Source organism: Styela clava, chromosome 12, assembly GCF_964204865.1.
Source record: "Styela clava chromosome 12, kaStyClav1.hap1.2, whole genome shotgun sequence".
In the NCBI taxonomy this organism is placed as follows: Eukaryota; Metazoa; Chordata; class Ascidiacea; order Stolidobranchia; family Styelidae; genus Styela; species Styela clava.
Window position 1 is genome coordinate 18,524,328 of NC_135261.1, and position 15,663 is coordinate 18,539,990.

Here is a 15,663-nt window from a genome sequence, read left to right on the forward strand (position 1 = left end):
TGTTCACTTTCATATGAGACGATGCGGACAAAAACACGTACGCGTAGATTTTAGACACGTGTGAGAATTAACATATCGCTTTCGCAAGAGATGGAAATCTGAAAAGTGTTTACTCGACCAAGACATCGCGGATCAATTAATATCATAGCCTACTTGTCGAAAGTCCAATCACCTAATGAGGCAACTTTACTTTGTATATTTGGTAACACAAAATTTAACGTTAATTCTTTGCTCAATTGTCATTCTGCAATTGAACCCCCTATCGCCAAAAAACTCAATCAGACCTGGCACAGAATTTTTTTTCAACAAGAAATTTATCACATTCACTTATGGATCCTGAAAAGCAAAAATAATTGCGATATTGTGTCAAAACAGCTGTTAAACAAAGAACACATATTACGCCGCACTGCAAAAGTGTTGATTGCCGATGGTTAATCGTGTTGCGCAATCTGTGACGTCAGTCCCGTTTCATTTTAGCCGCACCTCGTATATGCGAAATTTTGTCCCGCGATGCGACGTAAAATTTGCCGACCCCTGGGCCACCCGAGTCCACGAATCCGAAATAAATGGCTGATTAGATCTATGGACTATTGGACAGGAGACGTGGTAGGATGAGGAATCGGGGATGAATTTTACCGAAGACCTTTATATATCATGTATTTTGGTGAAGGTCATCTGGCTGTAGGGATGAATGAGATGTATACGAAAATCATTATTATAAGTTTTGGAAAATTAATTTTGTTTTCATTATTTTAATGTGAAATGGGGTGAATTTGGAGAGTTAAATGCAAGAGTACACGGCGGTTTTTGAGGAGGTAGAACCCTGGATTTTTTTCATTTTCGACCTCTGATATGGTGAAATAGGGGTTTTCAACCGTGCCGCTATTGCTATCAAAACAACTAAATCGCCTTTCCATCAGTGAAAAACTCGCCGAAGAACACCAAGCTCATCCATCTCATTAAAAAAACTATAAACTATGATTTGTCTCCTCATTTGGTCTGTAATATATTCGTTTCAGACTTTCAATTTATTTTGCATTGCCGGGTGGCGATGAAGTTGTATAAGCTACTGTAGGGGGGCGATGGTACATAAAGTTTGGGAATCACTGGGTTAGACTACTCACTGAACAAAGATTTTCAAAATACAATGAAAGAATCTGAAAAGGCGACTTTATTACAGTATATTAACATTTGGAGACATAACTTGTGCCCCAGCATTCACGAGCAAATCCTTTTGAATAAAATAAATATTGCTGTAAATATCTCTGTAAGGAGTACTACAATAAGAACACAAACGAGGAGGATGTATCAACAAATCACTCCCAAAAGATGAACATATTTCCCGTCCTGAACTTCATACAGGAATCCATTTTAATACGATGGTGATAGGGCCTTCCCTTCCAACAATTTTTGACTTTGAGAAAGGTAATATTCAAACCAAAATCAACGTTTTGCTAAGATACTGGTTTGCTGTAATAAACCCACATTTTGTATCAGAAGATTTGATTTTGTTTGTCTTAATTATGTTATTATCATTTTTGAAAATCACTTTACTAAGAACGTTTTATTATTTTTACAAAATATTCAAACTAATTGTGAAATGTAACCAGAAATTTACAGTAAGTTCCAATGCAAACTGAGGGAGAGGACAAAGACACCAAGTGCATTGATTTACCATTTTAACTTCAAAAATCACAAGACATCTCACTAAGGATAACATGTGCTAAATACTGAAATAATTGCCAGAATTTGACAGTTATGAAGTAATTCAAGATTAACTAAGGAGTAAGTAATCTGCAAAACTAAATGCTCTTCAATATCAAAGAAAAGCAGCATTGTTGTACTTAACAATACATTACTATTTACTGTATACGGTTAGTAAATAATATGGTTAAGTATAAATTGTACAAAACACAATTTGTTCTTGGAGTTTGGAAATTAATCATCAGCAATAGGGCTGTCCAAGCGAACCAAATATTCGAAATCGAATCGAATCGCAAATTATTCGAATCGTTTTTCGGCTAATTTTCGAATCGCTAAAATTAGGTATCGGTACATAAAGCGGAAATATTTTTACGGGATGTTTTTCATCGGGCAAGCGGCGGCGCTCCGAGCTCAGACCACTCTTGCTCCCGGCTTGCTTAATTGGCTTGCTTGCTTAATCCCGATATTTCTCTCGTCTTCATTTTGTGATAAACATGTCATTACTAATGCCCGCCCGGTGGCACGTGATTAGCCATTTCATGCATGGTCGTCATAACAAGGTATAATCGATCGTGACGTTTTTGAGAGAGAACAAGGAGAAAAAGGAGAGAATTTAGAAAACGATAGTTCTATAAATAGAATCGATTTGAAGCTGTTGAGTTAGTTATCATAGGAACATGGTACAGGCAACTCAAAGCTGAAACAGATTTTGGGATCCTTATGATGGCAATACCTTCTTTAAATGGAATTTGTAATTTCTTATGATGGCATTACTGTATTATCCATCTATATACCAAGACAAATAATTGCACTCTTGCATTTTGATGGCTGTTGTACACTAACAATATTATAGTCATCAAATAACATTGTCATCAAACTAGCTTGGAATTTTTAAATGCAATTTTGAACTTGAGCAACAGTTTTATCTATATTGATGGATGTTATTATTTTGCTGAAATTTACACAAAAAAACATAAAGACTAGTGAATAGGATTAAAATAGCATCTACAGGCTTTATATGTCCTATTAAAACTGAATCCATCAAAATTGAGATTGCAATTTTTGAATAGTGCAGTTTTTACTCTTAACACTCAACAGTTTTCGAGACCCAAATTTTGGAGTTCTCCAATTTTTTTGACCAGGTCATACAAGCGTGTGATCTCCTTTGATGTAACTGCACATACGTTACCACAACATCGAAGGGCAGGCGTTTATTGTATAATAGAGACAGATTTACTATTGCGCAATAATATTCGATTATTCGGTTCGATTCGGAGAAAATATTCGATTCGATTCGAATAAAAAAATTATTCGATTTTGGACAGCCCTAATCAGCAACATTAAAACCATACACTAAATAATGCAACTCACAAAATAACGCTATGAGAATATATTGAACTCCCGGCTGACTAATGATTTGCCGGTGTCAGGTAATGAAAAAACATATACATTTACTAAAATTGTTTTCAAAAATGGTACAAATCCTATCGTCTCAGTTTGTACAGATGTATATGACACACAAAATATCTTGATAATATATTAAATGATTCTGATAAAACTTAAAGCACTCAATAGAAATGACTACTATGACAAGCACTTAAATGTCCTCAGAGAACTTTTCAGCTCAATTTTCAATATACAGGCAGTCTGTTCATTAACATTCAGATGCAAGTGGATGCACTTAACCGTTATTTGGATAAGTTGAAACAAGAATTATATTAAAAATAGTGTGAGTATGCTTGATAACTGTATACCCATGTGCAATGATACTAATTTAGTTCAACATTTCATCGATTTCTGTGCAAGGTGCGAAAACAAGGTCAATTTATAAATTCATTTTAAGATAGAAGTCTGATTAAATGATTTTCTGCATTGTAGCCAGAGCGTTGGTGATTTCATTGTAAGTTCAGGATTGCTAGTTAGTTACTTTTTAATCTTTCATATACATGTATGAAAGTTATAAGAGTATTTTTATCCAAGTGTATCCCCAATGTGTAGAGATACCAACCTGGTTAGACTATTTTTAACATATCATTGATCATGGTACAGGGTGCAGAGACGAAACATGGCATTGTTGAAGACAACATGCTGGCCCAAAACGTTGCTACAATAAATCAACCCAAAGTAGATTCGAACCAGGTCACGCTAGAATGGCAGTTCATAATAGAAACTGTGAATTTTAGTGAAACACCATAATATCAAAGTGAAATTTTTAACAATGACTTCCATAACATCAATAAAAATTATCATACTTAAAATTAAATGTTCTAGGTTGAAAATTCGCAGTTACGTGCTCATTTTACTGCCAGTGGTAATTAATGTGGTAAGTAATCAACCAAGCCTCTCGAACAAAACTTATAAGCATATTAAATATGAGATGATTTAGGAAAAATCACAACAATAAAATAAAGGTAGATAGATAGATACAATAAGGGATGATATACATACAATAATAATAGAAAAATATCTCAAATTTATAATTGAGAGAGAAATGAAAAATCGATAGCACACCAAGCAGAAAGAATTTTTCACTATCATTAAAATGACATTAAAAGTTTCAGGTGTTGTTACAAAACTGTTCAAAATACGACAGAAAAACAGAAGGTTTACACTCATAGTTTACAAATCCTGATAACCTCATTATAAATAAAACTGCATGCCTTTCTCCAAGAATAAAAGTGTTAGTTTATTTATATGAAGTCATTTCATCTAATGTCCATGACAAGCGAAAAAAAAAATATTGACAATTTAATAACATACAACAGGATATGATTTCATATTTCAACAAGGGGGAGATAAAAATGCTTAATCATATGATATTTCATTCATAAATCATTTCCTAATCAAACATCGCTTATTACTCAGTTTCTACTGAAAAAATATAATATTTCGATTTTTATCATTCTGTGATTATTGGCAAAAATGAGCAGTTTTTTTCATATGAATAATTGGAAAAAAAGGAACAAAAATCTTCTAACTGCACAAACAACCACAGTTATATGCCAATTCTCTTGTTTCATGGGAAAGGGCCATCCGAAACCAAAATAACAGAGCTTTATTCAAGGTAATAAAGGCATTCCAAAAAAATTGAAAGCGTGGAACTATTAGTTTTATAAAATCAAGTCAGGATAGTGTAAACGAAAAGTACATTTCCACAGTCAAAAGTTGAACTCGATTTTTAGTATGGGTTTGGTACAGTCAGTGATAGTGCGAAAATTAACTTAATAATAAACGTAACAAACCATGAACAATTCCTTTAAAGTCTAACACTACAGAAAGCGACACAGCATTCTTCAAAACAGTTTCATAGCTAAATTGCATCACATATTTGTATACGTTGCCCAACAACAACACATCATGTTACAATCTTTGTTTTTTCATTTTACAATACCATGTGCAGTATTTTGTATTAACTATTTAGCGCACCTGATTAACGCCAAATCTCATTCTATTGCCAATACCGTATCTATCCCTTTCACAAAATGGAACTTTCCAACAAAATTACTATACAAAATTATCAGCACCACAAATTCAAAAACTTTACTATCTATAAGTCTGGATAGTGCCGAATTTCTTTATTTTTCAGATAAATTCAATTTGAACGGAATTTAAACGATTTAAAAAAGATTTTAGCAAACACTTCAGTTCTTTTAACTAAATGAATTACCAATACCCAATAATAACAATGAGCAAATGCAATGCTTCCATAAGCTATTTTTTGCTGGTAGTGGTAGCTGCTTATTGTTGGATATATAAGAAGACTTTTAACAGCTTTGGGCTAGTAAGAACCTGCATATGACTGGAATATGTCAGCTTGGCAGTTTCATGAACAATTCTGTGATTCTTTCAAACAGAAAATGTAACAATACCACAAATCCCATTAAAAAATCGCTAAATGGTCGATCAGATAAAGCAAGAAGGCTTTTTATAATGAATCTTTTCATATCTATCGAAAATGGAGTAGAAGATCAATCACAAGTGCTTTATTGTGGAAACAGTTCATTCACGTAGCTCGACAGTCACAAACTGCCGTAACCTGTCGATGTACTGACTGTAGAGTTCAATGTCATTGTGTCCGGCACCTAGAAAATTAATAACCTGTTCAATATTGGTATTTGTGAATAGCTAACATCAGTGAAAATACAAAATTTGGACAGAAAAATTTCATCAAACCAAATAATCAGATACCACCGAGTATGCATTGATTTCTCAATGAGAAATAATTGTTGGGAAATTTGCAAAAAGGCAAAAATAAAAACACAAGCAATAAGGTAAACAGTATTTGTAAAAATAATATTTTACAATATTCAAGATTTGCTGCAAGGCTCGCCATAGTATATATAGTTTAAATGTTAGGCAAAAACATAAATTGATTTTTCATTGAAACAAGCCCCTATTTTATATGGAACAAAAATATAATTATTGCCTTTAAAAGCAAACAAACAGCTAATAATGGCCATAATTTGAATCAATAAATGAATCAATATTAAACCTAGGTTATGCATTACTATTGTGGAACATAATTGACCAGGTAAATGCAAGCACATCTTGGAAATTTGAAAGTAGCCAACTTAGTTTGCTGGAAGGAAAATTTAGAATGAAAGCATCTTCATTATAATTTGATAAAATGGAGAAAAAACAGATTGAGTTAATGCACTACTTAAATCTGTTAACAAAACAAACCACTTCTCGCCTCTAATGTAATAATACGCTTCAACGCGTGTGTACAGAAATCTCTGAACTGAACCATTATCCTATACTTTGTTTAATACAGACTTGGTACATATCAATTCTTTGATAAACACAAACATCATCTGTGAGCCAATTTGCCAGCATAACACACACAACCTTTGGAATTAAATTTTTGTCTAAGTCATCTATTGTTTTTATTTTGTTACATCTCTGTAAGGAAATTAAGGGTTACGTGAATTCACGTCACTTACAAAAAATTTAACACAAACGAAAGTTGAGAAAAAAGAAAAAAAAAATCATATAATCTGGTATTGTTTCCATATCTGATTAAAAAATCATTATTAAGGAAAATTTATTGACAATTGTTTAGAGATTCGATAAACTAAATTTCAAACCAGCCCACAATCCTTCGGATATACAATTATAGTAAAACTGCACCATGGCCCAGCATATCAGACTCTTTAACCACGCCAGACCTAAGATATCACTTTACATTGAATGATTTGATTACTCCTAACTTTCCCAGACTTACTGCTAGAAAGGCTATCAATTCATGTTTTTAAAAGGGGATGTCTAGATATTTAATTACATATTGAATAGTAGACAGTCAATAAATCTGAGATGTTCATAATAAAGATGTCATCTCAAGTTTTTCTGAGATTCGATTTATGCTTTATTAATCATGGTTGACAAATCAAATAGGACAATATTTAAATTATGCCTTGGGAAATGTTATATACAATTTTAATATATCACACAAAATAGCCACGCAAGTGTGAAAATATTGACCAACCAAGTTAATTAAGGTGGGAATTGTGTATTGGTGAATCAATGCATTATTTTGGACATTTATTGATTATTACTGTATATGTCACAACAAGTGACAGAAAATTGATCAGAAATCATTATTGACCTATCTGTTGTCATTTTAAGTTTACACCTGATGCTGAGTAGACTCCTCATGAACTAGTCCTAACTAATAAATAAATATTATTAAAACAGTGAGATTATCCTAATATATAACTTTTCAAAGCATTCTTAAATGGGACACACAACACAAGTAAGCTTTGCATACGGCCATGGTACACATACTTTATAGAGCAGTGGTTCTCAAACCGCGGCACGCAGGCCAATTACAGCCCACGTCCTGATTTAATATGGCCCGCCGAACTTAAGTGAAATAGTTTAACATGTTATGTTTTTACCTCTTTGCGTTCTAGATACCGCTAATTGTTACGTCATTATCACAGTTTAAGCATATGTATATTCGGAACAATTCAATTTTACAGGTATCTCAATTATACGTATGGGTACTGCACTCCCCTTTTCCGGCCCACAAATATACTTCCGCTTCTAATTTTTGCCCCCGGTCAATCAACTTCTGAAACCACAGTTATAGAGGCATAACAGAGTCTTGAAACTTTATGGAGAAAGTTAGTTTAATAAAGACTATATATAAAAATGTTTTATATTGAAACTAACAAGGACTACCGCTACCAGTATATAATTAATGAGAATGGTGCAATTGGACTGCATCAACTGGAAGAATACCATGTCAGAACACCTCAGGTTCTGCCTTCTACGTTCTTCTCTGGACAAATAATTTTGTTGAATGATGAAATCCAGAGAGTAACTATTTTTATATTAGTGGAAAACAGGTTGTTATTGATGAATGGCACAGTTTCTTTGGCATAGAATATATTATGATTTTGGAAGACCTTAGACTCCTAATAATAACCCCATTTAATATGTATATGGTCATTAACAAATGGGCTACACCATTCTAGTCAACCATACTGATTTAATGAAATACAAAATGAAGATTATTTCATATCTTGGATAATTTTGCATTCAATTAAGCTTGTGTCTTTCTTAATAAATAAATGATTAAGTTTATTTTAATATTACTATGTCCCAATCCCAATAAATTATTTTATCTTTATTAGGATAAAATGCAAATAGTACAAAATATGAATAGCCCTGAAATTTACTCATAAAACACATAAGGGCCATTGAATTCCATCAATTTTTTAAAAAGTATAGTGAAAGTAATTTTTATTTTATTTTTGATATCAAAAGACATTGGAATTTTATTGGACTGCATTCATTTCATCGAAAAATTTAAAATTTCACCCAGGTTTTTGATGGTTTATACAAAATGGCCTGAAATGTGGAAATTTTGGTATAATTGACATATTTTGTGATGATTCCTGACCAGTGTTTCCTCTAAGGTGTGCGCGTGCACACAGCTTTTAGAGGCTGCGCACACGCATAGATTTACTGAGCACAAACTCATTTCGATGTAATGTAACAATGTGCTTGTTTGGCAGGTTGAGAAAGTTTGTTGTTGGCCCACTTATTACCCGGTTAGAATGCCAAAATTTCATAATTGGTTTTTGCACAAATACTATTCATTTCCAAAAAAGTGCGCAAACACCAAAATTTCTGTGCACACATACCACAAAAAATTAGAGGGAACATTGTTCCTGACACAAAGTGTTTGATTGTGTGGTACAGTTATTCCATATGAAATTGACGCACTGGATTTAAGTTAATAAAGTTTAAATGTTTGCAGTGCTGTAGAACATTTCTTCACCCATTTAACGATTTATTACCAGACTTTTAAGAGATGATAGGGGCCGCTATTCCGAAGTGGAAAAATGTCCCGTAGTGTCACATCCTGAAGTGTCACATACAATATGCACATTATTGGCATGGATTTACAGTGTTACATTAAGTAACTTGAGCAACACATAGAGGGGTGGTTCAGCTACTGCACCAGAAAATAATATTTATAAAATATTATATTAAATTTACAGCACAACACAACGTACTGTTAGTGCATGGTGGATTTGCCCTCCTGTAGTGTCACGCTATATTTTACTATATTTTTTTTTATCTACTAGGTAAGTCTTGGGTGTAACTTTTGTGCAATTTTTTACATATTCAATAAAGCAACTGATTGGACAATGAAACAAAACATGTAGCTGAAAATGTGGAAATATATTGCATCCAACAACATGCAAAATTTCTGGAATTGTCCTGTAGTGCCACTTGGAATAGCCCATAAAAGGACATAACTAATACCGGAGATAGCCAGTGCTATTACTTGTATGCTTACTAAAGTATTTGTTCTATAGCGTATGACCTACTAAATAATCCAGGGTAAGCAAGGAAGGGCAATGGTATTGAATGTAATATGTAGAAATTTCACCAGACCTATTATTCATTTATATTTTTAACAATACAATAGATACATTTTGGCACCAAGGTATCAATTCAGTGGCATATACTGATCTTCTTTCATATTATAATCAAAATGGAGATACTATTTCTGAATGCTAATGCCATAATTCTGCTATGAAACAGATTGATGTGAAAAAGCTAACCCAGAAGTGAAGTTCTTATAAACATGTTTGAGGAAAGTTTAATCCCATATTTCAATTTCACATTCGCCTTGTAAAAATATAAAAAAAATATGAGCGTAAATTATAAGCTTAAGGTAGATTTTCCCAAATCACATGATCTTATGATTCATCAAGGTAAACACCTATGTTAGTGATGGAATTCCACCTCAGGGTCAATAAATATATGATAAAACAAACATTGAGACCCAATCAGGAATTGTCAAGAAGGTTTTGTTTAGTCAGCTGGGAGTCATAAATGTAGCATATGGTAGCTTAGGAGGATCATATTAAAATTGCATTGATCAATCTCCAATGCACCCATTTCAATTTTGGGTACTCCCGTGTTGTGTGTACCAGGTTAGGGTTGAGCCATAATTTTATTCCGCTTTTCCTTATTTTAGTTCGATTACGAGTTCAGGGACTGTCTGTGTTAGCCAAGTGAATATAACCCCTGCTCATAGACTTCAGTCCCTTTACACAACTTGAATGTGGAATATGGGAATAAAATTAGTTACGGTACCTCCATATTGGTACACATACTTAGGAAGCACCCAATTTTGTATATAATAAATTAATTCATGATGTAACAAAATGTTGTAGATCAAGTGTAACTATGGTACATCTAATGTAAATCTAAATTCCAATATATGGAGGCAAAATTCCACAAGAAAAAAGAAATTACATATACCCGTATACTAGTTTTTTAGCAAAAATCCCACACATTGCTGAATTCCAGTAATTTTCCTCTAAAAATCGTTGCTTTGCAAAAACATATTAAGAATTTAAGAAAATCACCCACCTTCAACCCATAATGGTTCAACTGCCTTTTGACATCTTTCATAGATTGCTAGACCGTGAGAAAAATCGATAACTTCATCTTCGGTACCGTGTATGACAAGAACTGGTGACGTGACTTTTGCAACTTTGTTGATGCTTGAAGATAAATGAGTGTATAATAATAAATATACGGTAATAATAATAAAAATATTGAGATAAATCTTAGACTGAAAAAATTAAAAAAAATTTTAAAATCTTGGATTTGGAACTGAAAAAACGGTATCCTACCGAGTAGGTAGGATACCGTAGTTTTCCCCGACTCCGAGTGACCACCAGTACACAATGGCCGTGGACACAAAATCGCCACAAGTTGCATAATTTTGATGACATCATAGACTCATAGCACATAAAAAAAAATCAAAAATGAAAGACACAATCCTCAACTAATGAAAATTTCAAAGCAATTAGTCCAGTAGTTGACAACAAGAACATAAAAAAGAAATCTAACAACGACAGAATATGAAAACGATCCACATGTAGGCTACACTCAGTGTCCAATAAATAAGAAAAAGACGCAATGAAGTGATTTTCTCCAAACTCATTTAAAAGACATTTAATGAGAAGGTTTATCAACGACAGAGCGAGGAAAGGATGTGTTAAGTGGTGTCAATTATTGATCAAGTACTCGGAACTGACAATACCCTCGAAATCGATACCAGCCATGCTGGGTACTATGATAATACAATTAATTAGATTTTAACGATTCTGCTGGCTGTTAGCACATTGTGTACAATATTACAATTTAATTTTATTTTGATTTGGTAGAGTAGTGGATCAAGAAACAAAACTGCTCATTCCTGTGAAGTTATTAATTAATGATTTTACTCAAAAGCAGCACATTATATAAAAAAAAAAAAAGTAGCCAATTATAATCACATCATGAGAAAGATATTGGCCCATAAAAAAATCTTGTTCATACACCAATAAATCTTTATTAAATTTTTTACATTTCAAAAATCATAATAAAAAGAACCCTAAAAGTTTAATATTAGTTATTTATTGGGAGACTTATTTATTTTGTACTGCAAAAGTAAATAAAAATAGTCTCACCTAGGAAATGGATCAAAGCACCATGTTCTTTTTGTGTCAGGAAAAGCAACCCTCATACCCGAGAGTAATGGTGAATGGAGAATAACGGCAGCACATTCATACTTCTTAGCAAGATCAATTGTTGGTACTGTACCTATGCTCTGACCATATAATATGATGTGTTCCGGGCTGATGCCGTACCTGAAAAAAGTAAGATGTATTTAGCCTGTTATGAAGAGTAATGAGTTTATTCAATACAATTAAAAGAATATTTTGATGAAATATATTGCGAATGTCGTCTGTGCATTGACAACCATTCTGTGGATCCTCTGAAGTGCAAATGCAAGGCTATTCTAATGCTTATCACGATTCAGGAATCACTGAAATCGCCAAAATACCGTAATATTTAAATACAAAAAAATTATGTCAAATGGGAGAGTCTGAATATAGTCTAGTTATTAAATTGTAGTTTCAAACAGATTAAATAAAAAGGTTCAGTGGCAAAATTTCGAACATTTTAGTAGCCTAATGAATAAGAATCACAATATGCCTATACTATATTTGGAAACACTGAAAATTGACTTTCACCAGATAGATAATAATCTTGATTAAAACCTGAAGTAAATCGAATTGCTTATCAAATGGGCTTGGGGATTTCAGAAAACGAATTAATGAGCATAGGGACATTTTGTTGAAGAATAAATACACCATCTTACAAAATTGTATATATTGTGATATTTTACTTCTATCAGGATCGGATTTGGTTTTTCGTTCGAGTCAAATGAGGCATTAATCACATAGGTTGGAATATGGAGAAATATTTTCAATATAAACAGTAAATTTTACAGGACTATCTGCTTCATAAGATTATCATCAAATCGAGGAGATGATAAAATCTCAGATACTAATTGGATTGATAATTAAATGAACAAGATGAGGCATAATGTTGGTACTGATGACAAGAAATATTGATTTTTATCCAGTATTCTGTCAAACCAAAATATCAACGTGCTTGTTAAAACATTGAATTATACATCATGATAGGGGTGATAAAGAGAGAGAAGAACATGAATATAAACATTCTTATTTTTAATTACGAATACATTAGCTCATTAAATCATACAAACATCAATCAATCATAGATTCGATCAAAATAAATATTCAGTATTTAAATAATGATGCAACAACATTAAAATTCTGCTACCCAAATGAAATCTATACAACTACAGGACAATTGATCAAAGAATCACATGTCACTTCAGTTCCATGAGTCTAATGACCATATATCCATTTAATTAATATATTTTCTGTCTAATAACGAACCCCATAATACCAGTATAAGTACAAGATAAAATAGGAAGTTAATAAGTTAACACGAATATTCCACTGATTCTGATTCAATACAATATCATAAACATGGCAAAACAGTGAAATTCAGTGAAATATGAAATTGCATTTATTTTATTCTTAACCTAAGCTATTGGAATAATTGATAAATTATTAATAACTGACTGAATTCTTTTAGATGCTTCTATAAAATAGTTAACTAGGTTCCATTACATTTGAACCCACGTACATTTGAACCCATGACAATTGCACCTGTATGCTATTGCACCTATGGAATTTTTTTTGTTTCACGGATAGTTAAACCCATACTAACCCTAACCCATGGGTTTTAGCACCCGCATATAGATTGAACCCGTGGATATACGCATGGGTTCAAATGTACGGTCACCAGTTAACTAGGATGTTATAAAATAAAAACTGAACAAATTTCTAACTGTTTTGCTATTGTTCCAGAATCATCAGATGCATAGATTTATCTGGTTGATAGTAAATTAATGGAACGATTCGAATATATCTACAATTAAGTAAAAATAGAAGATGATGACCCGAAAACATATAGATTAGCATAAGGAAAATCATTAAAAAATGTAAAAAATACCTTTGCCTGAGCCCCTGCCAAGCAGCTTCAATATCAGCATAAACATTTCTTTCTGTTGGTGAACCATTGCTAGCACCGTATCCTGAGTAGTCATATGAAAAAATATTGACACCTAATCTTGCTCCAAGACCGACATAAAATGAACTCATTTGACCCAAGTCCACTGCATTTCCATGTGAAAATAATAAGGTATACTTTGGAGGAGGTGAAGGAGCTGAGTGTGGACATTTTACAAACATACAAGGAATACGATTTCCTCTGGATGTTTGTGTAACGAAGACCTGTAACAGAATGAAACAAGTATCTGTATATGATAGATTTCAAATTGAGCCATACTTAAACTCATCAAAAAATCAATAAATTTGAATTTTATATTAAATGTCAGAGTTGTTACACTGCTTTTGTTCAAGTACAATAGCCAATAGGGTATTTTAAGATCAAGACAATTCATCCAAATATAAGAAAAAAATGAGCATTTGAAAAACCTAATGTAATACTGTATTAATACTAAATATCTCTCTGAAGGCATACAAAACACAGAAATTTGCATTAAAACTATGGAAGTTTTTCATGATTTATCAACCTATGACTCAAAACATCAGAAATTGTTATTTCTTGGCAGATGGTGTTACCATTCAACATTATGCATTCAGTATGCGAAAATGAATTTGCATAATGTAAAAAGATGTTATTAGCAATTTAATGGTTATTAAGTAAATCGCATTTGGATGTTGCACAATTACTTTACAGCGTTATAAACAGTGTTTATTATTTCAGAGATACCATTATATGTAATTACATGAGACAATACCATCCTGAAGTAAGAAGTAGTTACATGCCCTGAGGGTCTACATGAGAATCTCCTTGATTAATAAGAAATACTTAAAAATACCTAATAATGTTCGAAATAATGTTCAAACATACATACAAGAAAGTTAATTAGGGATTGTGTGTTATATATAAAATGTTGTATTATACACACTACAAAAAGAGAAGTTCCAATCTTGAATGAAAAAATATCACAAATGCAGTGCATGTTTCAAATGGAATTTTTCGCAAACCAAAATGCAACTAAAATAATTACCTATATTATTATTAAGTAACTAAACTTTTATCAAATTAAACAATGTTTAATGCTATTGCTAAATGACCAATACCGTATGTATGCATTACTGAATCATATTGTAGTTTCCCAGTTCTAGTTCTCCAATTCATAGCATCACAATATACAAAAAATTATATTTCTGCCAATCACTTTTGTCTATTTTGATAGAGAATTGCACTTATATCAGCATGTTTACTAGCATCATATAGCAATGGCAAAATTTGAATCCCCTGTCAGGAATAAGACTTTTTATACAAAATAACGTTACCTCTATATTCTTCAGCTCTCTATCTGTGTATTGCCATTCTGCTCTCTCTGTGAGATGTAGTTTATAATTATTTCCAGATTCATCCAACATTACTGAATATGTGGGATCAGGGGGCAAAAATGCCAGCTTTGACGCAATTTGACTGGGACATGGTGGACAACAAAATAATCTACATATTTCCCTGAATGTCAGGGTGTTCATACCAGACATAATATATCTCCAGTTTGTCCTTATGTAGTGAATATATATGACATGAATAGTATGAATAATAGGTAAATATAAATATAATCACTAAAAACTGAAATAATATACATGTCATTTGATTTGCTCATATTATATTTTCTAACTAAAATTATAATAATAATATAATAATAAGTTTATTTCGACTTCATAATCCGCAATAGACGATAAAGCAATTGACAAAAACAAAATAAATAAAACTGATTATAGGGACGGGAAAGCAAACGAAACCTCAAGCAAGGTTCGAAGCGTACATATTTCAAGTGGGGAGGTATTGATAAAAGTACGTACACACGTAGTAGTACGTGTTCGCTCACCCAAAAGCATTTAACGCACGCACACACACACACACAAACATCGAGACATAATAAGGTCGGGAGTGAAAAGAGCGAGACATAAAATCAATTCATTAACAATATCAGAGAACTAGCCGTAT

At 32.5% G+C, this 15,663-nt stretch overlaps 1 protein-coding gene across 1 annotated transcript; it reads right to left on the reverse strand.

Annotated features, from left to right (window-relative positions):
* Positions 1–1,153: 1,153 nt before the first annotated feature.
* Positions 1,154–15,302, reverse strand: LOC144430358 (alpha/beta hydrolase domain-containing protein 17B-like). Its single transcript, XM_078118270.1, has 5 exons — positions 14,988–15,302; positions 13,615–13,895; positions 11,691–11,870; positions 10,603–10,736; positions 1,154–5,786 (listed from the first exon to the last, which is right to left on the reverse strand). The coding sequence occupies exons 1-5, from the start codon at positions 15,195–15,197 to the stop codon at positions 5,704–5,706; spliced, it is 888 nt and encodes a 295-aa protein (XP_077974396.1). The 5' UTR covers positions 15,198–15,302; the 3' UTR covers positions 1,154–5,703.
* Between the last annotated feature and the right edge of the window lie 361 nt (positions 15,303–15,663).

Excerpts from the sequence above, each read along its gene's own strand:
- LOC144430358 (XM_078118270.1), bottom strand. The coding sequence starts at position 15,197 with ATGTCTGGTATGAACACCCTGACATTCAGGGAAATATGTAGATTATTT. Across the intron at positions 13,896-14,987 it reads GAGAGCTGAAGAATATAGAG|GTCTTCGTTACACAAACATC; the intron begins GTAACGTTATTT and ends ATTCTGTTACAG. Across the intron at positions 11,871-13,614 it reads TGGCAGGGGCTCAGGCAAAG|GTACGGCATCAGCCCGGAAC; the intron begins GTATTTTTTACA and ends TACTTTTTTCAG.